Genomic DNA, 25,217 nt, shown 5'->3' on the forward strand with positions numbered 1-25,217 from the left:
TCTTTTCAGGCCCGATTGCCAAAGGGACCCACAATCCCCAAGCCGTTCAATCTGTCCCAGGGCAACAAAAGAAAATTTGACGAAACCCACGAAGAGTATGTGTCCTTGGCACAGCAAGTACAAAACTTCCAGAAAGTCACTCCCCAGCGTTACCACCTGAGGAGCCGGAAAGACAACGAAGGTAAAGCTGGGATGTCGAGAGCTGGGAATCCCTTTGTGGGCAGGAGGGCGGGGGATACACTGTACATTCAGTGCCTCAGGAGTGGCACAATATCGCCCTCACATTGTACACAGCCCACTGTTTTTGCTGCCCGTGTTCTCTGGGCTGCCTTTTTTCTGTCCCTGTGTCCTATATAAGAGGCAGACAGTTGTGCCTAGAAAACTCCAGGTTAAGAGAGTTGACTGGTTAGGCCCGGTACCGGCAAACTTAGGCCCTCCAGGTGCTTTGGACTTTGACTCCCACAATTGGATCCATGCACAATAGTGTCCTAATCTATCTATATATATAAAAATGCTCTGTACTTGAAGAGTTTGGTGGGCAGTGTCCTTTGATTTTGGAGTTGTAGTTCACCTACATCCAAAGATCACTGTGGACTCAAACAATGATGGATCTGGACCAAGCTTTACAAGAATATTAAATATGCCCAAATGTAAACACTGGTGGAGTTTGGGGAAAATAGAATCTTGACATTTGGGAGTTGTAGTTGCTGGGATTTATAGTCCACCTACAATCACAGAGCATTCTGAACCCCACCAATGATCGAATTGGGCCAAACCTCCCACAAAGACCCCCCATGTGAGCCACGGCAACGCATGGCAGGGGACGGCTAGTCTATATAAATAAAAATGTAATGTTAGTTTGTGGGATTAACAGAACTCAAAACCCACTGAGCGAATTGATACCAAATTTGGACACAAGACACCAACCAAAGCAATCTATGTCTTTCACTAAAAAAAAAAATAACTGGAAAGAACTTAAACCCCCCACAAAGCTAAATGACTATACAGAGCATGCGTTAAAGCAACATTCCCCCCACCCCTTGCTCCTGCACGAGGGAGGAAAAAACAACAGCTGAGAGAGAGGTGGCTTGAGAGAAGGAGGGAAAAGTGGCCAGTATATCCAAGCCCTCCCAGTGGATGGCTATCCAACCTCTGTTCCAAAACCTTCAAAGGAGAAGACTCCACCCAACTCCCAGGCATCCTATTCCTCTATCAAGCAGCTCTGACTGTCAGGGCATTATTTCTAATATTCTGGTGGAATCTTCTCTTCTCTTTCTGCAGGCACAAACAGACCTTTAAAGCCTAAGCTGACAATGGCAAAAACTCCCCGTCTCGAAACGAAGGCGCGTTCCAGGCCTGCCACCTGCAAGAGCTCTGCTGAGCTGGAGGCAGAAGAAATTGCCAAGCTGCAGCAGTAAGTGTAACTCTTTATCCATGAAGGACATCTGATGAGCTGTCCTCTGAGTTAACTGCAGGCAGGCAGGCAGAGATGGAAGGCTCCCAGAGCCGGGTGTCCACAAAGCGAGCCTTGTGAGGCGCCGGGCATGTTGGCCCTGAAGCGAAGAAGCCTGAAAGGCAAAATGATAACCCACTCAGATATCAAGGTGGAATGTGCATGTTTTCTGGTGTTCCAGAAGGCAGCATCCAAGCTTAATCCAAGCTCCAAATGCACTTTATTATTGATTTAGGATTGATTTTGCTTATGAGTTTTCTATATATATATATATAAATGCTCTGTGCATAATGATTGCCTTAAAAACAAAAGAACCAATGAGCGAAATCACACCAAATTTGGCAACAAAACATCTCACCACACAAGGAGTGACCATCACTCAAACAATTATGATTTTGTCATTTGGGAGTTGTAGTTACTGGGATTTATAGCTCACCTACAATCAAACTTGGCACACAGAACTCCCATCACCAACAGAAAATACTGGAAAGGTTTGGAGGGCATTGACCTTGAGTTTGAGAGTTGTAGTTCACCTATATCCAGAGAGCACTGTGGACTCAAACAATGATGGATCTGGACCAAATTTGGCATGAATACTCTATATGCCCAAATATAAACACAGATGGAGTTTGGGGGAAATAGACCTTGACATTTGGGAGTTGTAGTTACTGGGATTTATAGTTCACCTACAATCAAGGAGCATTCCAAACCTCACCAACGATGGAATTGGGCCAAACATCCCACACAAAACCTCCATGACCAACATGAAATACTGTGTTTCCTGGTGGTCTTTGGGGACCCTTCTGACACCCCCCTGGTGACCCTCCTTCCTTGGTGTATTGACTTTGCAGGTTGAGAAATGCTGCCTTAAGGCCATCCAGTCCAGCTCCCTTCACCAGGGCAACAAAACAAAGCCCTCCTGACAAAGGGCCATCCAGCCATTCACACACACACATATATGTATATGACAGATGCAGTATCAAAGATTTGAAAGGGACCCCTAAAGAAGGACAATGATATGTTACATGTTCCAGAGTAGGCAAACCAGACAATCTCCACATCAACACTGGCAAAGAAACAACAAGAAATACTGTTTACCCTCAAGCATAAAGACATTGCATATATTAGAAACCAACACATTCTCATTCCTTCATTTCCAGATCACCAGACTGGGCCACAGCAATGCGTGGCAGGGGACAGCTAGTATTTTAACTATTTTGTATTGTTTGTTGCTATTGCTTTATTATTGTTGTATTGTGGGCTCAGCCTCATGTAAGCCACACCAAGTCCCTTGAGGAGATGGTAGCGGTGTATAAATAAAGTTTTATTATTATTATTATTATTATTTATTAACGGGTAAGACCTGGAAAGCTGCCTGACATCCCTCCTCTTGCGCAGCAGCGGATTTTACTCATCGTCCAAAGTCCAAATGCAGTAGACCAGGGGTCCTCAAACTAAGGCCCAGGGGCCGGATATGGCCCTCCAAGGTCATTTACCTGGCCCTTGCTCAGGGTCAGCCTAAGTCTGAAACGACTTGAAAGCACACAACAACAACAACAATCCTATCTCACCAGCCAAAAGCAGGCCCATACTTCCCATTGAAATACTAATAAGTTTATATTTGTTAAAATTGTTCTTCATTTTAATTATTGTATTGTTTTTAAGTGTTCTTTGCACTACAAATAAGATATGTGCAGCATGCATAGGAATTCATTCATGTTTTTTTCAAATTATAATCCAGCCCTCCAACAGTTTGAGGGACTGTGACCTGGCCCTCTGTTTAAAAAGTTTGAGGACCCTTAGTCCAGATAGACTCACAGACAAGAGGAAAAATGAACAGAAACATCTCTACTCTTTACTCAGCAGAGATGAAACAAACATGCAATGTTGCATACAAAAATCAAACAGTGCAAGAAACTTATTGTCTTGTAAGTAACACAAAATAAGTAATCTTCATCTTAAATCAAATGAGAGAGCAAAACATAAACCTTGGGTTTATTCCACTATAGCCTCCTTCAGAGTAGCTTCTCCATACTGCTCCCCAGAGCAAAGTCTTTGAGCATAGATCTTCTCAGAGAAAAAGCTCTCCACCATCCAAAACCACACTGTATTCTAAAGAAAAATCATACAGATATACCCCATTGGGTATAGTGCAGGCTTGCTGGTTGGCCTACATTACCAGCTGTACATGATTATCAACACCATAAGGTTTTTCTTCAACACACACACATTTGGTCCTGCTATGACTTACCACAACCAGCTGTACTGCACACCGTCCTGCATCCTTTGCCTCATTGCACACCGTCCTGACATGGAGATCTCTTTCATACTTTAATGCAGTGTTTCTCAACCTGGGGGTCGGGACCCCTGGAGGGGTCACAAGGGGGTGTCAGAGGGGTCATCAAAGATCACCGGAAAATACTGTATTTTCTGTTGGTCGTGGAGGTTCTGTGTGGGAAGTTTGGCCCAATTCAATCGTTGGTAGGGTTCAGAATGCTCTTTGATTGTAGGTGAACTATAAATCCCAGCAACTACAACTCCCAAATGTCAAGGTCTATTTTCCCCATACTCCACTAGTGTTTACATTTGGGCATATTGAGAATTTGTGCCAAGTTTGGACCAGATCCATCATTGTTTGAGTCCACAGTGCTCTCTGGATGTAGGTAAACTACAACTCCCAAAGCTCAAGGTCAGTGCCCACCAAACCCTTCCAATATTTTCTGTTGGTCATGGGAGTTCTGTGTGCCAAGTTTGATTCAGTTCCATTGTTGGTGGGGTTCAGAATGCTTTTTGATTGTAGGTAAGGTAAAGGTTGTCCCCTGACATTAAGTCCAGTCATGTCTGACTCTGGGATGTGGTGCTCATCTCCATTTCTAAGCTGAAGAGCCAGCGTTGTCCATAGACACCTCCAAGGTCATGTGGCCAGCATGACTGCATGGAGCGCCGTTACCTTCCTGCCGGAGCGGTACCTATTGATCTACTCACATTTGCATGTTTTCGAACTGCTAGGTTGATAGAAGCTAGGGCTGACAGCAGAAGCTCACGCCGCTCCCTGGAATCGAACCTGCGACCTTTTGGTCAACAAGCTCAGCAGCTCAGTGCTTTAACCCACTGCGCCACTGGGGGCCCCCTCTGATTGTAGGAGAACTATAAATCGCAGCAACTACAACTCCCACAGGACAAAATCAATACCCTCCCCCAATCCCACCAGTATTCAGATTTGAGTGTATTGGGTATTTGTGCCAAATTTGGTCCAGTATATGAAAATACATCCTGCATATCAGATATTTACATTACTATTCCTAACAGCAGCAAAATGACAGTTATGAAATAGCAACGGAACTAATTTTATGGTTGGGGGGTTGTGGCATTAGGAAGGTTGAGAACCACTGCTTTAGTGGCTTGGGCTCACTTTGGCTTTGGTTGTGAGCCTCTTTTTGCACCTATCTGCTAAATTGTTTAAAGTCAAATGGGGAATAGGTTGACGAGTCCCCTAGGGGTGAGAAAAGCGGTATATAAATACTATAAATAAATAAATAAATAAGATTACTCCGGAATCAAGAGCAACTGGATTCTACTTGTCTCCTGCCCCGTTCCACAGGTACAAATTCAAAGCCCAGGAGCTCAACCACCGGATCTTGGAGGGCGCTCCTCTGTTGCCCAAGAAGCCACCAACCAAAGAACCCACCAAACCCATTGGCTTCAACTTGGAGATAGAGAAGCGCATCCATGACCGTGAGAACAAAAAACCGCAGGAGGAGGAGGAGCACTACGAGTTCCATTCGAGGCCGTGCCCTGTGAAGATCCTAGAGGATGTGGTGGTAATTCCCTTACTTTGCATGCCTGAACATGGTGAAAGAGCCCCTGAGGCTGGGACAGAGAAGAGGGCTTGTCTTGTTCAATATTCTGTACATACAGTGGGCAGCCAGGGAGGACACAAGGTCATGGTCTCTGTCTATTGGTAGTTTTAGAGGCCTACCGTCTCTGAGACTGGAGAAAATATTTAGCAAGCTGTGCAGTCCAGGTAACCATCCACCTTCCATCATCATTGCCTAGGGCTGATGGGAGTATTATATGCCAGTGACAGCCTCAAGTTGTGCATCTTGATGAATGGCTTCCAAGAGAGTAATAGCCATTGACAGAGTTATATTTATGTCCCACCTTTCTAATGAGGTATTTATTTATTTGTCGTGTCAGAGCAACCAGTCCATTATATTAGAATCATAGAATCAAAGAGTTGGAAGAGACCTCAAGGGCCATCCAGTCCAACCCCCTGCCAAGAAGCAGGAATATTGCATTCAAATCACCCCTGACAGATGGCCATCCAGCCTCTGCTTAAAAGCTTCCAAAGAAGGAGCCTCTACCACACTCCGGGGCAGAGAGTTCCACCGCTGAACGGCTCTCACAGTCAGGAAGTTCTTCCTAATGTTCAGATGGAATCTCCTCTCTTGTAGTTTGAAGCCATTGTTCCGCGTCCTAGTCTCCAAGGAAGCAGAAAACAAGCTTGCTCCCTCCTCCCTGTGGCTTCCTCTCACATATTTATACATGGCTATCATATCTCCTCTCAGCCTTCTCTTCTTCAGGCTAAACATGCCCAGTTCCCTAAGCCGCTCCTCATAGGGCTTGTTCTCCAGACCCTTGATCATTTTAGTCGCCCTCCTCTGGACACATTCCAGCTTGTCAATATCTCTCTTGAATTGTGGTGCCCAGAATTGGACACAATATTCCAGATGTGTTCTAACCAAAGCAGAATAGAGGGGTAGCATTACTTCCTTAGATCTAGACACTAGGCTCCTCTTGATGCAGGCCAAAATCCCATTGGCTTTTTTTGCCGCCACATCACATTGTTGGCTCATGTTTAACTTGTTGTCTACGAGGACTCCAAGATCTTTTTCACACGTACTGCTCTCGAGCCAGGCATTGTCCCCCATTCTGTATCTTTGCATTTCATTTTTTCTGCCAAAGTGGAGTATCTTGCATTTGTCACTGTTGAACTTCATTTTGTTAGTTTTGGCCCATCTCTCTAATCTGTCAAGATCGTTTTGAATTCTGCTCCTGTCCTCTGGACTATTGGCTATCCCTCCCAATTTGGTGTCGTCTGCAAACTTGATGATCATGCCTTCTAGCCCTTCATCTAAGTCATTAATAAAGATGTTGAACAGGACCGGGCCCAGGACGGAACCCTGCGGCACTCCGCTCGTCACTTCTTTCCAAGATGAAGAGGAAGCATTAGTGAGCACTCTCTGTGTTCGTCCACTTAACCAATTACAGATCCACCTCACTGTAGTTTTGCCTAGCCCACATTGGACTAGTTTCCTTGCCAGAAGGTCATGGGGGACCTTGTCGAAGGCCTTACTGAAATCCAGGTACGCTACATCCACGGCATTCCCCGCATCTACCCAGCTTGTAGCTCTATCGAAGAAAGAGATCAGATTAGTCTGGCATGACTTGTTTTTGATAAATCCATGTTGACTATTAGCGATGACTGCATTTGTTTCTAAGTGTTTGCAGACCGCTGCCTTAACAATCTTTTCCAGAATCTTGCCCGGTATCGACGTGAGGCTGACCGGACGGTAGTTGTTTGGGTCATCCTTTTTTCCCTTCTTGAAGATTGGGACCACATTGGCCCTCCTCCAATCTGCTGGAACTTCTCCTGTTCTCCAAGAACTCTCAAAGATGGTTGCCAATGGTTCCGAAATGACTTCCGCTAGTTCCTTCAATACTCTGGGGTGTAGTTGATCTGGCCCTGGGGACTTGAACTCATTAAGAGCGGCCAGGTATTCCTGGACGACTTCTTTCCCAATTTGGGGTTGGATGTCCTCCAATCCCTCATCCACTCCATCTTGCTGAGGTTGAAGACTCTCTTTTTGTGAGAAGACCGAGGCAAAGAAGGCATTAAGTAGTTCTGCCTTTTCCCTATCCCCTGTCAGCATTGCCCCATCTTCTCCTCGAAGAGGTCCTATCGCCTCCTTGTTTTTCCTTTTTCTACTGACATAAGAATAGAAGCCCTTTTTATTGTTTTTAATGTCCTTGGCAAGTCTGAGCTCGTTTTTTGCTTTAGCCTTGCGGACCTTTTCCCTACAGGTGTTGGCTATTTGTTTGAATTCTTCTTTGGTGATTTCTCCCTTTTTCCACTTCTTGTGCATGTCCCTTTTGTGTCTTAGCACAGTTAGAAGTTCTTTGGACATCCATTCTGGCTTCTTTGCACTTGTCCTATTTTTTCTCTTTGTTGGCACGGTTTGTAATTGCGCCTTGAGTATTTCACTCTTGAGAAATTCCCATCCATCCGTAGCTCCCTTGTCTTTTAGTATCTGTGTCCACGGAATGCTGCTCAGCGTTTCCTTCATTTTTTGGAAATCAGCTCTCCTAAAGTCCAAAATGTGGGTTTGACTTGTCTTAGTTTCGGCCTTCCTTTGTACCTCAAATTGCAGGAGCACATGGTCACTTGCCCCTAAGGATCCTACCACTTCGACCGCATCGATCAGGTCCTCCGCATTTGTTAGGATGAGATCAAGAGTAGCCAATCCCCTTGTTGCCTCTTCTACCTTCTGGACCATGAAATTGTCTGCAAGGCAAGCGAGGAATTTGTTGGACTTTGTACTCTTGGCCGAGTTTGTTTTCCAGCAAATATCGGGATAGTTGAAATCGCCCATGACTACTACATCTCTTTTCTGTGCCTGTTTGGTCAACTGTTGGCAGAAGACTTCATCAAGATCTTCCTCCTGGCTTGGGGGTCTGTAGTAGACGCCTACAACGACATCTTTTTGAGTCCCAGTTCCCTTGATTCTTATCCAGATGATTTCAAGCTGGTTTCCCAGATTGCTGTCTTGAATTTCTTCTGCAGCATAAGAGTTTTTGACATATAAGGCTACTCCGCCTCCTCTCCCCTTTGTTCGGTTTCTGTGAAAGAGGTTATAGCCCTCGATGTCTACATTCCAGCGATAGGAGTCATCCCACCAGGTTTCAGTGATGGCTATGATATCATATTTGTGGTGTTGTGCTAGAAGTTGGAGTTTGTCTTGTTTATTTCCCATGCTCTGTGCATTAGTGTAAAGACATGTGAGCCCCTGGGATCTTCCCTTGAGCTGTTTAATTGGGATTATTGTGCTTTTGGCACTTGGTCCTTGTTGTGTTTGTGCAGCCCTCCGTTTAGCCTTCTGGCGATTCCCAGACATTATGGGTAAAGTAGTGTTCGCAAGGCTGTTGTCCCCCTCCCCCGGTGGACCTAGTTTAAAGTGCGTCTAATGAGGTTTGCGAGTCTGTGAGCAAAAAGGTGTTTTCCTACTTGTGTGAGATGCACCCCATCCCTTGCCAGTAGGCCATCCTCCTGGAAAAGCAGGCCATGGTCGAGGAAGCCAAAGCGTTCCTCCTGGCACCATTTTCTAAGCCAGTCATTGACCTGTACTATTTTTCTGGCTCTTGTGGGTCCGTGTCTTACAACAGGGAGGAGGGATGAAAAGACCACCTGTACATTACATTCTTTTAGCATTGCTCCTAGAGCTCGAAAATCATTTGTGATCTTTTGAAACGTATGCCTTGCAGTATCATTGGTTCCTACATGAATCAACATGAGGGGAGGACTGTGATAGGGCTTGAGGAGCCTGGTGAGCCTCTGAGTGATATGGTGTATTTTTGCCCCCGGTAGGCAGCATATTTCTCGAGCCATCCCATCTGGTCTGGAAATGACAGCTTCCGTTCCTCTAAGGAGGGAGTCGCCTACTACCAATACCTGTTTACTTTCAGGAATGACAGGGCCCCTTTTGTGCAATGTTGTGTGTAGGTCTCCAGAAAAGTGATCCTGTTGGTGTGAATTGTGTAGGTGAAAAGTGTTGTCCTCCTCCTCGACATCCCCGGTGCATTCGTCAAGGACAATCCATTGAGATTCGTCCAAGAGCCTATGGTTCTCCTGTATGTGTTCCTGTTGCTCCTGGTCTATGGTTGGGGATGGTACACCTGCAGGATTGTGCAAGTGTGAATGTTGTGAAGTGTTGTCCCAGTCAGGGCTATCCCCCGCACACTGATCAAGGATGAGCCACTGATCAGTATCTAAGCCATTCTGGTCTTCCCCAATATGTTGTGTTTCTTGGTCAGGTGCTAGTTGTGTGAGAATTTGGAATCTATTGTGTAACTGCAGCTGAGCGGAAGTATTCTGAGGAGGCTTCCGGGTCCTATGTGTCCTTCTAAGGGTGACATTTCTCCAAGCCTGAGGGTTGTCGACATCTGAGGTGCTGTTCTGTTGAGCCTCCCCGTAATGTTGGTGTGATATGGGCTGCGTGTCTAGGCCAGTGTGGTGTGTGGTGTCTAAGAACAGCTCAAGTTCCTGAATGTCCTTAAGGGTCTTAATACGGTCCTCGAGTTGTCGTATCCTGTGTTCCATGCGAGTGATCTGTGTACACTTGGGGCAGATGTAATTAAGTAACTGTAATGTGAAAAAGCTGAACATGCCACAGCTTGTGCATGAGACGGGAAGTTTTCGTGTTTGTTCCATCTGGAGGTTGCTAATGACCTCCCCTTGGTGTGTGTTTGATGTTGTTGTCTGTATGCAGGGGTGAAAGTATAGGTTCTGAGTGTACGAGTTCAACTTCTGTGGAAAGCCCAGCTGCCCCTTGGGTTCAGACACTGGTTTATATAGGATAACCAGGAAGCTCCGCCTCTCAGACAAGGCAGTTAATTTTCAAACTCAGGAAGCCCCTCCCCTGAAGCAGAGCAGTTAATTTTTAAACTCAGGAAGCCCCTCCCCTCAAAGAAAGCAGCACTGAAAGCTGTTAAATTTAAAGAAGCTTACCCTGAAGCAGAAGGAAACAAAATGGGTTCCTGCTTCCTCAACTTCTGTGGAAAGCCCAGCTGTTACATTTCTAACAGACCAAAGCAAACAAACAAATACAAAACTTGTGAATTTGGTAGTTGGTTAAATGTCCTTTGAGCAGTATCTGGCCACTTGGAGTGCCTCTGGTGTTGCTGCAAGAAGGTCCTCCCTTGTGCATGTGGCAGGGCTCAGGTTGCATTGCAGCAGGTGGTCAATGGTGTGCTCTTCTCCACACTTGCATGTCGAGGATTCCACTTTGTAGCCCCATTTCTGAAGGTTGGCTCTGCATCTCGTGGTGGCAGAGCACAGTCTGTTCAGTGCCTTCCAAGTTACCCAGACTTCTGTGTGCCCAGGAGGGAGTCTCTCATTTGGTATCAGCCATTGGTTGAGGTGCTGGGTTTGAGCCTGCCACTTTTGGACTCTTGCTTGCTGAGGTGTTCCAGGGAGTGTCTCTGTAGATCTTAGAAAACTATTTCTAGATTTAAGTCGTTGACGTGCTGGCTATTACCCAAACAGGGGATGAGCTGGAGATGTCTCTGCCTTGGTCCTTTCACTATTGGCTGCAACTTCCCGGCGGATGTCAGGTGGTGCAATACCGGCTAAGCAGTGTAATTTCTCCAGTGGTGTAGGGCGCAGACACCCCGTGATAATGCGGCATGTCTCATTAAGAGCCACACCCTCTGTTTTAGTGTGGTGAGATGTGTTCCACACTGGGCATGCGTACTCAGCAGCAGAGTAGCATAGCGCAAGGGCAGGTGTCTTCACTGTATCTGGTTGTGATCCCCAGGTTGTGCCAGTCAGCTTTCATATGATATTGTTTCTAGCACCCACTTTTTGCTTGATGTTCAGGCAGTGCTTCATGTAGGTCAGAGCACGGTCCAGAGTGACTCCCAGGTATTTGGGTGCGCTGCAATGCTCCAGTGGGATTCCTTCCCAGGTGATCTTCAGAGCTCAGGATGCTTCTTCTAATGAGGTCAGAGTAGTGATGCTTGTTCTGTGAGACAGACAAGGCTAAGGAACGCAGCAACTTCCCTAAGCTCACAGAAGCTTGCATCTCTGCAGTGCCAGCACAACACTTGTAACAACCACATTGCACCGGTTTTCTTTTGTTTTCTTACTGGAGAGGAAAACAACAAATAGCTAGATCTTCACTGGAGCCGCTGTCTATATAGGAGAAGGTACTCCTGAAAGACAGTGTTGTCTATTTGCATTCAGTGTTGTACTGTGCAGCCCTGGGCAGTGTAAAGCTTGTTGAGCGAGTGGGCTTATTAACAAAAGACCTTCCTCATAAATGCACAACAGAGTAACTTATCAGCAGCAGTGTGATCCAGCACCAGTAGCCTAAAGTGATAAAAACAACAAAAACACACAGAACAGTGTTATCTCTTCCATAGGAGGCGTTTCTTTGTAGTAAACTAATATGGTTGCACTATTTACAACACCAAGGTTTCCATAACACAAATAAACAAATACACAGTAGCTTTACATGCAGCAGCCTTCACACTGAAGCTTTCTCATACGAGGTTTTTCTCACACTGAGGTTTACCTCTCATACAGTAGTTCATTTTTAATATTTCTGACAAAGCGAATGCTGAGGCCTCACGGTTATAGAATCCTAGAGGAGACCTCATGGGCCATCCAGTCCAACCCCATTCTGCCAAGAAGCAGGAAAATCTTATTCAAAGCTCCACCAACAGATGGCCATCCAGCCTCTGCTTAAAAGCCTCCAAACAAGGAGCCTCCACCACACTCCAGGGCAGAGAGTTCCACTACTGAACAGCTCTCACTGTTAGGAAGTTCTTCCTCATGTTCAGGTGTAATCTCCTGAAAAATGAGAAATCCTGAATGTGCACCAAGCACAAGGATCCCCTTGCAAATGCACAGAATTTCCTCAGAAGAGAGCTTCACATAGAAAAGACAGATCAGATGCATGCAGAAAAATATTGCAAAGTATCATTGACGGAACACAGTCTTGATCAAAACCCATCTAGGGAAGCTGGGAGGAAAAAGGCAAGCAAGCACCACCCCTTTAAAAGTTTCAGCCAGGTGTAATCTTTAGCTGAATTTGCAGTACTTTCATTGTGTCCCTGCTGGATAGTTAACTTGTCCTACATTGTCCCAATGTAGATAATTTTAAAAATCCCGATGGCATGGTGGTGTATTTGTAACAGTTCCTCAGTGACCCATTGCTTTGTTCCTGCAGGGCGTTCCAGAGAAGAAGCCGGTTCCCCTCACAGTTCCGAAGTCTCCAGCTTTTGCTCTGAAGCACAGAGTTAACACCTTGGCGAGAGAAGAGAAAGAGAAGGTGATGGTTATTTTTGCACTTTTGTTTTGAACAGCAGCAACCAACACCAGCCTCTCTGTTTGGCTGCAGGGCTGTGGAGTGAGGTGGGCCCTGGATGAATGGGCTTCCAAAGAAGGAGCCTCCACCACACTCCAGGGCAGAGAGTTCCACTGCTGAACAGCTCTCACAGTCAGGAAGTTCTTCCTCATGTTCACATGGAATCTCCTTTCTTGTAGTTTGAAGCCATTGTTCCATTGCGTCCTAGTCTCCAGGGAAGCAGTAAACAAGCTTGCTCCCTCCTCCCTGTGGCTTCCTCTCACATATTTATACATGGCCCTCATCATGTCGTCTCTCAGCCTTCCCTTCTGAAGACTAAACATGCCCAGCTCTTTAAGCCGCTCCTCATAGGGCTTGTTCTCCAGACCCGTGATCATTTTAGTCGCCCAGCAGCCTATGACACTGTAAATCATCACCTACTCCTGAGAAAAACTTATAATATCACAAAGGATTACTACTCCCTATTTATTTACCATTTACCATATTTCTATCCCGTAACTTCTCAACCCCCGAAGGGGTACTATTACTTTCTCTCACATATTTATACATGGCTATCATGTCTCCTCTCAGCCTTCTGAGAGGAGACGGTGGGGATATCCAGCTGCCTACCCTGGATGGCAAGGCGCTACGCCCGTCATCATTGGTCAAGAGTCTGGGAGTCCTTTTGGACCCTCTGCTGACGATGGAGGCCCAGGTCTCCGCCCTGAACAGAACCACCTTTTTTCATCTGCGGCAGGCTAGACGGCTGGCCTCCTACCTGTCCAGGGACGACCTAGCTACGGTGATCCAGGCCACGGTCATCTCAAGACTGGACTACTGTCACGCCCTCTACATTGGCCTTCTTCTTTCGGTGATCCGGAAGCTCAAGTTGGTACAGACTGCAGCTGCTCGGCTTCTTGCGGGAATTCCGATGAGATGCCACATAACACCAATCTTACTGCAGCTGCATTGGTTACCAATTGAGCACCGGATCACTTTCAAAGTGATGGTACTCACCTTTAAGGCCTTGCATGGTCTGGGGTCGATGTACCTGAGGGCTGATGTACCTGTATTTTCATTCACTGGACCAAATTTGGCACAAATACCCAATACACCCAAATTTGAATACTGGTGGGATTGGGGGAGGTTATTGATTTTGTCCTGTGGGAGTTGTAGTTGTTAGGATTTATAGTTCACCAACAATCAAAGAGCATCCCGAACTCCACCAACAATGGAATTGAGTCAAACTTTGCACACAGAACTCCCATGACCAACAGAAAATACTGGAAGGGTTTGGTGGGCATTGACTTTGAGTTTGGGAGTTGTAGTTCACCTACATCTGGAGAGCACTATAGACTCAAACAATGATGGATCTGGACCAAACTTGGCACAAACTCTCAATATGCCCAAATGTGAACACTGATGGAGTTTGGCGGAAATAGATCTTGACATTTGGGAGTTGTAGTTGTTGGGATTTATAGTTCACCTACAATCAAAGAGCATTCTGAACCCCACCAACGATATAATTGGGCCAAACGTCCCACACAGAACCTCCACGACCAACAGAAAATACTGCTTTGTGATGGTCTTTGGCGACCCCTCCGACGCCCCCTTGCAACCCCTCCAGGTGTCCCAACCCCCAGGTTGAGAAACAGTGATCTAAGTCATTAATAAAGATGTTGACGAAGGGTTAGAAGGCATGATCAAGGTTTTAAGGTGAACATCCAGCTTCTCCTTAAAAACTTCTAGAGAAGGAGACTCCATTGAACTTTAAGACAGTAAGTGGAAGACCCTCCTACCAAAGTATTTGCTGTTAGAAAGCGTTTCCCATAATGTTTTGGTGGAATCTCTCTTCCTGTCGTTTAAACCCATTTCTCTGTACATTAGTCTCTGGAGCAGCAGAAAAAAAAGCTTGCATCCTCTTTCAAGGCAGCAACTGTTCAGCCTTTTCCAAGTCTCCTTAAACTTCTCCCCATAGATGACATGAAACGAGGGAAGAATGTTGCTCTTTATGCAGTCTCCTTGCTCTTCTTGGCTTTCCTGGTGCACATCTGATGGTGTTCTCTCCTGCAGGAAGAAGAGGTGGTTCCCGTGATCAAAGCCAAGCCGGTGCCTCACTTTGGGGTGCCCTTCAAGCCAAAGCCCACAGAGCCAAGGCAGGTGGAACTGTGCCCCTTTTCCTTCGACTCCCGGGACAAAGAGAGGCTGCTCCAGAAAGAGAAGAAAATTGAAGAGCTTCAGAAAGAAGAGGTATATGGTGCAACAAAAGAACATCTAGCTTGGGAAAGGTTTCTTTCTTTACCTGTTGATGAAAAAGGAGCTATGTATTGTCAAAGGCTTTCATGGCCGGAATCACTGGGTTGTTGTAGGTTTTTCGGGCTGTATGGCCATGTTCTAGAGGCATTATCTCCTGACGTTTCACCTGCATCTATGGCAAGTATCCTCAGAGGTAGTGAGGTCTGTTGGAAGTAGGAAAAAGGGTTTATATATCTGTGGAATGACCAGGGTGGGACAAAGGACTCTTTTCTGTTGGAGGTAGGTGTGAATGTTTCAACTGATCACCTTGATTAGCATTTGATTGCCTGACAGTGCCTAGAGCAAACTTTTGTTGAGAGGTGATTAGATGTCTTTGTTTGTTTCCTCTCTGTTGTTGTGCTGTTGAAATTTTAGAGTTTTTTAGGGTTAGTATTACCATTGGGGTTTGGAGAAGTCCGTTCAAGAAGTCTAGTACCGTTCAAGCAAAGAACCATCTGAATAGGGACAAAACCTTTTCCAACCTATTGGCCATCGGGATTGGAGAGGGTTTTTTGCTCCTTTACAGATGGCTGTGTTTAGGCCTGTGAAGGCTCTGAGGATGAGGACAGGATTTTTTGTTTGAGCCTGGTATTTCTGTGAGGGAAAACTAAAGTGTTTTTTGAGACGATGGGAATGTTTTGGGTAGATCTGTTGTCTGGGAAACAGGCAGTCCACTGTGTGTGTGTGTGTGTGTATGTACACACACCGGTCAATGACCAGCCCCAAAAAATGAACAAACATCAGAATAGGAACATATATATTTAGGTATTAAGAAACACGAAACAGGCAGTGATTCTCATGAGAATCGGGCAGGGGTTGACTCTGAAAGGAATGTGGAGGAGACGGGAGGGTTACCGATAACCCAGTGTTTATAGCTCAGAAGGGATAGTGCAAAACAGACAAATTAGTTGTTCCCAGAGACTGAAAGATAAACAAAGGGAACCCAGGTGTGAGGAAGAGTGATGTCATGGGCAAGAGCGAGTATTCTTAAGAAACCGGAGTCAATAATCGGTGGGGAGATCAATGTTGGATTTTCGTGTGTTAAGTTGCCTGTCTTGGGAGCTCCGATTTAGGAGTTCTGTTCTTGGATCTGTATCTTGTTTTCCTGTTTAAGTTCCATGCCTCCTGTTTGGATTACAGATCTTGTTTCAAGTTTCAAACCTTTGGGATTATAGTCAAGTTCAAGTATCGAGCCTTTGAATTATGGCCAAGTTCATTATTTTCAAATTTTTGGATATAATTCTAGTTTAAATGCAACAGTCCCTGGATTACTTGCTTGTTTTTATCTTCAGTGATGTTTGGAATTCATATTCAGGGATGGTCATTGCTATTTATTAAGCTCCTCGAAATCTAGCTCATGAATGTAACTTTGAAACTGCTTTTGCATACTGGGTTTTGCTGGTACTTTAGTGAATCATTAGTCTGCTTATTTTGAACACTATTTTGAGACCGTTTTTTATATTAGTTAATCTTTTATTAATAAACTTATTGTTATTGTTGATCAGTGTGGTGTTTGGGTGAAAAGGGGATCAAGCAGGTGGATAGCCTGCAACACGCTGTTTGCATGGATAGTGCTAAAGATCAAGCAGGGAATGTTACAGTATATGCTTGTATATGATTCAGTTTTTGTAAGGATCGTTTCCTCTGTGTGTGTGTGTGTGTGTGTTGAGGAAAAACACCTGGATGATTGAAGCAATAAAGCTTGAACCACTCCCTGAATGGAGTATAACATGAGGAGTGTTTCTGATGGATTTTGGGACTTACTGAACCACTTACTTCAAGACTTGTCTCCTTGCACCATTGAGGAAGAAGAAGATGCATGGATGTAATGCATAGGAATTTTGTGTGAGTTTTATTTCTGCAAATGGACTGAGTTATTTTCAAAGCTGGATATTTTTGTGAAACTGCTTATTTAACTCTGTTACGTAAGAGTAAATGTTGTTTTTCCCATTTACTTGGCTCATATTTACTCTTTGTGGATGAACAAAGGGCTGGGAAGTCTGGACAGGACTGCACAATTACTGGGTTAGCTTTCGTATAAACCGCAACAGGGCATAAGTCATTCTGTAGGCCAGGCATGGGCAAACTTTGGTCCATTTCTCCACAGGTGCTTTGGACTTCAATTCCCACAATTCTTAACAGTGAGTTGATAGGAAATGTGGGAGTTGAAGTCCAAAACACCTGGAGAGATGCCCAAAGTTTGACTATGCCTTCTGTAGGTCATCTCCAAGCCAGTTTTTGTTTCCCAGACCAGGTCTGAAGCTGAAGTGGATCTAGAACAGGCATGGGCAAACTTGGGCCCTCCAGGTGTTTTGGACTTCCACAATTCCTAACAGCCTCAGGCTGAGCGGGGAAAGGAAAGGGTCTGAAGTTCTTAGGAATTGTGGAAGATGAAGTCCAAAACACCTGGAGGGCTGAAGTTTGCCCATGCCTGATCTAGAACCATCTCCACCCTAGAGTGCCTGGGGTTGATTCACCATGTACCAAGTCTCTCAGTGAGCAACCAGTTGGGGAGAGCTGACCACAGAGAAGCACTGCTGAGCCTTGTTCTGTGTTTTGTTTGGCAGGTCCCCAAGTTCAGAGCTCTCCAGCTGCCCCATTTTGATAACATCAGCTTGCCAGAGAAGAAGGTGAAGAGTCCCACCAAGCCAGAGCCCTTCCAGCTGGCAGTGGACAAACGTGGGGCGTTGCGGCAAGAAATGTGGCAGCAACAGGTGAGAGGGCTGCACTCCGTTGGGATGCAAAAGTCGGATCTGGCTATTGGGGCTCATAAGCTTGTTGGGTGTTCTTGACCAAGCTCCATCTCCTCATAGATTGAGGAGTGTCCAGAACTGTAGCATCCAGCAAAGTCCTAGTGCTGTAAAGGCTTTTTTTCTTCCCTTGGCCTTGCTTTTTATGATCCAAATTGCCTGCCTGTAAGGACAGAGGGCTCATCTTATGTATCTTATTCTGTCTGTAGAGTGTCAGAAGCAGTGGAAGAAGGGCGGGAACTACATGGTTTTCAAAAGTGAAATGTGTGTGCGCAATAGCTTGAATTTTGTGAACTCCGAATGTCTTCTCCCTTCAGGAATAGGCAAACTTGGGCCCTCCGGGTGTTTTGGACTTCAAAAACACCTGGTTCTTGGTCTCTCCTGGCTACTTCTCCTAGAGCCAAAGCCCAAGTAGGCTGCCATGAAACCAGTGGGGAATCAGCGAATGCTTTGCAGATTAGAGGGAAACCGTTTTCAAGCAGCTGTCTCCCTAAGAGTTAGGAAAGGAAGTCTCACATCAACCCTCTGACACTGGCAGCTGTGGCTTCTTTATACTTGCGGTGAGGTGGATCTGTAATTGGTTAAGTGGATGAACCCAGAGAGTGCTCACTAATGCTTCCTCTTCATCTTGGAAAGAAGTGACAAGTGGAGTGCCTCAGGGTTCCGTCCTGGGCCCGGTCCTGTTCAACATCGTTATTAATGACTTAGATGAAGGGCTAGAAGGCATGATCATCAAGTTTGCAGACGACACCAAATTGGGAGGGATAGCCAATAGTCCAGAGGACAGGAGCAGAATTCAAAACGATCTTGACAGATTAGAGAGATGGGCCAAAACTAACAAAATGAAGTTCAACAGTGACAAATGTAAGATACTCCACTTTGGCAGAAACAATGAAATGCAAAGATACAGAATGGGGGACGCCTGGCTCAAGAGCAGTACGTGTGAAAAAGATCTTGGAGTCCTCGTGGACAACAAGTTAAACAAGAGCCAACAATGTGATGTGGCGGCAAAAAAAGCCAATGGGATTTTGGCCTGCATCAAGAGGAGCATAGTGTCTAGATCTAAGGAAGTAATGCTACCCCTCTATTCTGCTTTGGTTAGACCACATCTGGAATATTGTGTCCAATTCTGGGCACCACAATTCAAGAGAGATATTGACAAGCTGGAATGTGTCCAGAGGAGGGCGACTACAATGATCAAGGGTCTGGAGAACAAGCCCTATGAGGAGCGGCTTAGGGAACTGGGCATGTTTAGCCTGAAGAAGAGAAGGCTGAGAGGAGATATGATAGCCATGTATAAATATGTGAGAGGAAGCCACAGGGAGGAGGGAGCAAGCTTGTTTTCTGCTTCCTTGGAGACTAGGACGCAAAGGAACAATGGCTTCAAACTACAAGAGAGGAGATTCCATCTGAACATTAGGAAGAACTTCCTGACTGTGAGAGCCGTTCAGCAGTGGAACTCTCTGCCCTGGAGTGTGGTGGAGGCTCCTTCTTTGGAAGCTTTTAAGCAGAGGTTGGATGGCCATCTGTCAGGGGTGATTTGAATGCAATATTCCTGCTTCTTGGCAGAATGGGGTTGGACTGGATGGCCCATGAGGTCTCTTCCAACTCTTTGATTCTATGATTCTATGACTTGACAAGGCAGGGAGGCATTGCAGGATTCTTGCGCTGCCTTCTTTAGGAAGGTGTGAAAATCCATATAGAAAATGGACCCGCTTTTCCCACGCATCAGAAGACTTTGTTTGTATTAAATTCCATGCATATTTGTTTTTGAAAGGAATGATCAAAAGGCAAAGATTTTTGAACCTTCAAAGTTGTTCCTTTTGGTCAGCAAAACAACAAAGAGGAAACAATCTGGGACATCTAATCACCTCTCAACAAAAGATTGCCCCAGGCACTGCCAGGCCATCAAATGCTAGTCAAGGTGGTCTTTTGAAACATTCACACCTACCTCCAACAGACAAAGAGTTCTTTGTCCCATCCTGGTCATTCCACAGATAAATAAACCCTTTTCCCTAGTTCCAACAGGCCACGCTACCTCTGAGGATGCTTGCCATAGATGCAGGCGAAACGTCAGGAGAGAATGCCTTTGGAACATGGCCATATAGCGCAAAAATACCTACAACAAGGAAGTATAAAGAACTTTATTTGTGTTATGGAAACCTTGTTCTTGTAAAAAGAGTAACCCTATTGTTTTACTACAAAGAAAAGTCCTCCTATGGAAGAGATAACATTGGTCTGTGTGTTGTTGTTCTTTTTATCACTTTGGACTACTGGTGCTGGGTCACGCTGCTGCTGTTAAGTTACTGTGCTGTGCATTTATGAGGAGGGTCTTTCGTTAATGAGCCCACTCACCCAACAGAAGTCTCCTTCTCCCACTACTCCCCTGACTGTGTCCTCCTTCTCTCCTTCGCAGTTACATGAAGAGCTGAAGAGGCAGAAGGAGGCTGCCTCTTTCAAGGCACAGCCTTGCATTGTGGTCAAGCAGGAGCCCTTTGTGCCAAAGAAGGAGTGCAAGACCCTTATAGGTAAGCTTCCCTGCCAGAGCCAAGCCGTGCCCCTACCCCTTATTGCCAAGATTTGTGCTGCTTTGGGAGACCTCCGCGTAGCAGCTGGTATCTTGAAGGCACAGGTTCACAGCTTGGGGGTCCTCCTGGACTCATCACTGAGGCTGGAATCCCAGGTTGCAGCAGTGGCCAGGGAAATGTTTGCACAATTAAAACTTGTGTGCCAGCTGCGCCCGTACGTTGGGAAGTCAAACTTGACCACGGTGGTCCACGCTCTCGTTACATCTAGAATAGACTACTGCAACACACTCTACGTGGGGTTGCCCTTGAAGACTGCTCAGAAGCTTCAAATAGTCCAACGAGAGGCAGCCAGGTTAATAACTGGGGCGGCATACAGGGAGCATACAACTCCCATGTTACGCCAGCTCTACTGGCTGCCTGCTTGTTACCGGGCACATCCAAAGTGCTGGCTTTGGCCTATAAATCCCTAAATGGCCCCGGCACAATTACCTATGTACCATCGCGGAGATTAAGATCCTCCGGGGAGGCCCTGCTTTCCATCCCGTCATTGTCACAGGCACGATTGCTGGGGACGAGGGACAGGGCCTTCTCGGTGATTGCTCCCCAGCTATGGAACTCCCTTCCTGGTGAGATCAGGTCGGCCCTTTCCCTCCTGTCCTTTAGAAGGATGGTCAAAACTTGGCTGTGGGACCAAGCTTTCGGGACAGGGCAATGAAGCGACAATGGGAAAGATGACAGGGCCAATTGGATTTGATGCGGATGGCTAGGACAGTTCTAAATTGTGTTATTTTAAATGGTGTATTTTAATATTTAGATTTATTTATCGTGTCATCCGCAACCAGAACATTGTATTACATTTCTAACAGAACAAAACAATCAAACAGATTTAAAAAAACACAAATTTTGCAAACTTGGTAGTTGATTAAATGTCCTTTGACCAGTATCTGGCCACTTGGAGTGCCTCTGGTGTTGCCGCAAGGAGGTCCTCCATTGTGCATGTGGCAGGGCTCAGGTTGCATTGCAGCAGGTGGTCAGTGGTTTGCTCTTCTCCACACTCACATGTCGAGGATTCCACTTTGTGGCCCCATTTCTGTATCTCGTGGTGCCAGAGCGCAGTACGTCCAGCGCCTTCCAAGTCGCTCAGTCTTCTGTGTGCCTAGGGGGAGTCTCTCACCCACGGATTGAGGTGCTGGATTTGAGCCTGCCACTTTTGAACTCTTGTTTGCTGAGGTGTTCCAGCGAGTGTCTCTGTAGATCTTAGAAAACTATTTCTAGATTTAAGTCGTTGACATGCTGGCTGATACCCAAACAGGGGATGAGCTGGAGATGTCTCTGCCTTGGTCCTTTCACTATTGGCTGCTACTTCCCGGCGGATGTCAGGTGGTGCAATACCGGCTAAGCAGTGTAATTTCTCCAGTGGTGTAGGGCGCAGACACCCCGTGATAATGCAGCATGTCTCATTAAGAGCCACATCCACTCTTTTTAGTGTGGTGAGATGTGTTCCACACTGGGCATGCGTACTCAGCAGCAGAGTAGCATAGCACAAGGGCAGATGTCTTCACTGTATCTGGTTGTGATCCCCAGGTTGTGCCAGTCAGCTTTTGTATGATATTGTTTCTAGCACCCAATATAAATGTTTTTTTAATGTTTATGTATTGTACCCAGGCATTGAATGTTTGCCATGTATATGTTGTGCTCCGTTCTGAGTCTCCTTCGGGGTGAGAAGGGCGGAATATAAGTGTTTTAAATAAATAAGTGTTTTAAATAGATAAATAAATCTCTCTGCCCAGTGGCCCTTGCTCTGCTGACCTTGCTTGCCCTTTTGTCTGCCACATTTGATTGAGTGAGTGCTAAGTTCAGACAGGCGCAAGGAGCAGGCAGGAGGCTGCAGTCTTGGCAACAGCTGGCAGGCTTCTCTCTCCGCTGCCCTGCCCCATAGCTCCGTGGGGGTGAAGGGCTCAGCATGCAGCTGCTCTTTAGAGAAGCCCAGTTCTGGGAGGAGATGTTCTTAGTAAAAGAAGAGCCCCTTTTGCTCCATCAGAGTGCTTTGTGCACTCCATTGCCATCCTTTAATAATAATAATAATACTTACTTACTTACTTACTTAGGCGATCCCTCGTTTTCCGAGGATGATTGTCTTCCAGTATTCTTGTGGGTCCATATGTGGCTGTGGAGCCCTATTCTTGCTCTGCATCTTCTTCCTCAGTGTGGGCATTGGTTTCCAGGTGGAAGGTGGTCTCGGTCGGGGTTGGCTTGACGCGCCTTCCTCTTGGCACGCTTCTCCCTTTCGCCCTCCATTCGTGCCTCTTCAAATTCTGCAGCACTGCTGGTCACAGCTGACCTCCAGCTGGAGCGGTCCTCAAACACTTTCTGCTCCATTCAGAAAAATGCTGTGCTCGCAGAGCTCAGGTGGTGTTGTATTTCGGTGTCGATGTTGACTTTGGTGGAGAGGTGGCTGCCAAGGGAGTGGAAATGATCGACATTTTCTAATGTTACACCATTAAACTGTATCACTGGCATTGGAGAGGGATTGGCTGGTGTCTGCTGGAACAGCACCTAGGTTTTTTCAATGTTCAATGACAGGCCGAGCTTCTCATATGTTTCTGCAAAGGTGTTTAGAGTGGCTTGTAGATCTTCTTCTGAATGCGCACAGACGACGTTGTCATCAGCATATTAGAGTTCTATAACAGATGTTGTTGTAACCTTGGTTTTGGCTTTCAGTCTGCTGAAATAATAATAATAATAATAATAATAATAATAATAATAATAATCCTTTATTTATACCCCGCTACCATCTCCCGCAAGACTCAGTGCGGTTTCCAAGAGGCCGAGCCCAAATACAACAACAATAAAACATAAAGACAACAATACAACAGTAAATAACTCATAAACAAAGCAAAACAATAATATCACGACGCATTTAAAAACCTGTGGCAGGGCCAAATGTAATAATTTAAATTTTAAAAATGCCGGGCATTTCAAAGTGAAAAAGGATCGTAGAATCAAAGAGTTGGAAGAGACCTCATGGGCTATTCAGTCCAACCCCATTCTGCCAAGAAGCAGGAATATTGCATTTAAATCACCCCTGACAGATGGCCATCCAGCCTCTGTTTAAAAGCTTCCAAAGAAGGAGCCTCCACCACACTCCAGGGCAGAGAGTTCCACTGCTGAACGGCTCTCACAGTCAGGAAGTTCTTCCTCATGTTCAGGTGGAATCTCCTCTCTTGTAGTTTGAAGCCATTGTTCCGCGTCCTAGTCTCCAAGGAAGCAGATGGATATTTTAGGGGTAGGCGGGCGTGCAGACCATCCTAAATCTCTCGTAAAGTGCATTTATGTCCCAAATGCACTTTGGGATTCAGGCCATCATCTTGGCATTCTTTTACACTTCTAATAGCATTCCTTATTCTGGGAAGGCACACTGGAACATCCACGTTTTCAAGCTCCTTCTAAGGAATGCCAACGTTGGTGCATGTCTGATGACCTTGGGGAGGGAGTTCCAGGCTTGGGGGGGCCACCACCGAGAAGGCCCTGTCCCTCGTTCCCACCAATTGCGCTTGTGATACTTTGTCTTTGCTGTCCACAAACTGCTCTTCAGACAAATGCTGGCAGGGTGGTTGTGCTGGAGACTTATGGGCAAGGTCACGTGTTCTGCATAATAAATAACACTGAGAATTCTGTGCCAAGAGAGTTCAAATCCTGGACAACCTCTTATTCTGCCATCTGCATAAATTGTGCAAACTGAAACTATATGTATACTTGCCAGGCCCAGATCTATGTGCCAACATATAACTCTTCTCTTGGACATAGAAAAGACAGCAAATGTGCCAAAGCTTATTTTTGGATAGGGCTTTAAAGCTGAGCCAACCCATTTGCCCATTGATGTGGGTGTGGTTACCCCCTGGGTTGGGAGTGCACCTTTTGAGAGCATACACAGGGGTTACATGTGACACAATCGTCAGGCATCTGCTGGGACATAAGAATACTATGTGTCACGTCATAATATTCCATGCCTTTCCTTTGCAAGAGGACTTACCTGGGGAGAAGCGGGCTTCTCTGAAAGACAACTTACAAAAATGTATTGTCGAAGGCTTTAATGGCTGGAATCACAGGGATGTTGTAGGTTTTTCAGGCTATATGGCCATGTTCTAGAAGCATTCTCTCCTGACGTTTCAACTGCATCTATGGCAAGCATCCTCAGAGGTAGTGAGGTCCTCACAACCTCTGAGGATGTTTGCCATAGATGCAGGTGAAACGTCAGGAGAGAATGCTTCCAGAACATGGCCATACAGCCCAAAAAACCTACAACAACCCAGTTTACACAAAGTGCCTTATGTGAGTTGATCACTGTGGGCAGCTTGGAAATGTCAGAAATATTAAAAATTAACTGGATATTTTTGATTACAAAAGTGTGAGCCAAACACTGAAAGAGCGAGTAGGCCGAAGCCTCTGAGAGTCAGTGGGCCAAAGCTAGTGTCGTCCTGAGGAGTGTGAGGTAAACCTCGGTGTGAGAGAAGCCTCATGTGAGAAAGCCCCAGTGTGAAGGCTGCTGCGTGTAATAATAATCATCATCATCTTTATTTATACCCCACCACCATCTCCCTAGTGGGGAATCATAGAATCCAAAAGTTGGAAGAGACCTCATGGGCCATCCAGTCCAACCCCATTCTGCCAAGAAGCAGGAATATTGCATTCAAATCACCCCTGACAGATGGCCATCCAGCCTCTGTTTAAAAGCTTCCAAAGAAGGAGCCTCCACCACACTCCGGGGCAGAGAGTTCCACTGCTGAACGGCTCTCACAGTCAGGAAGTTCTTCCTCATGTTCAGATGGAATCTCCTCTCTTGTAGTTTGAAGCCATTGTTCCACGTCCTAGTCTCCAAGGAAGAAGTAAGCAAGCTTGCTCCCTCCTCCCTGTGGCTTCCTTTCACATATTTATACATGGCTATCATATCTCCTCTCAGCCTTCTCTTCTGAAGACTAAACATGCCCAGCTCTTTAAGCCGCTCCTCATAGGTCTTGTTCTCCAGACCCTTGATCATTTTAGTCGCCCAGCAGCCTATGACATT

General features: G+C 45.8%; 1 protein-coding gene across 4 annotated transcripts in view; it reads left to right on the forward strand.

The window, feature by feature from the left end:
* Window positions 1-25,217, forward strand: part of TPX2 (TPX2 microtubule nucleation factor) — a 124,038-nt gene that overhangs the window by 93,419 nt on the left and 5,402 nt on the right. For all 4 annotated transcript variants that reach the window (XM_067468277.1, XM_067468276.1, XM_060771857.2 and 1 more), the window contains 7 exons: window positions 10-181; window positions 1,282-1,414; window positions 5,055-5,274; window positions 12,463-12,564; window positions 14,653-14,829; window positions 17,442-17,588; window positions 20,041-20,152. In XM_067468277.1, coding sequence (XP_067324378.1) covers window positions 10-181; window positions 1,282-1,414; window positions 5,055-5,274; window positions 12,463-12,564; window positions 14,653-14,829; window positions 17,442-17,588; window positions 20,041-20,152 — 1,063 coding nt within the window. The remainder of the gene's footprint in view (window positions 1-9; window positions 182-1,281; window positions 1,415-5,054; window positions 5,275-12,462; window positions 12,565-14,652; window positions 14,830-17,441; window positions 17,589-20,040; window positions 20,153-25,217) is intronic.

Source organism: Anolis sagrei, chromosome 4 (assembly GCF_037176765.1).
Source record: "Anolis sagrei isolate rAnoSag1 chromosome 4, rAnoSag1.mat, whole genome shotgun sequence".
NCBI lineage: Eukaryota > Metazoa > Chordata > Lepidosauria > Squamata > Dactyloidae > Anolis > Anolis sagrei.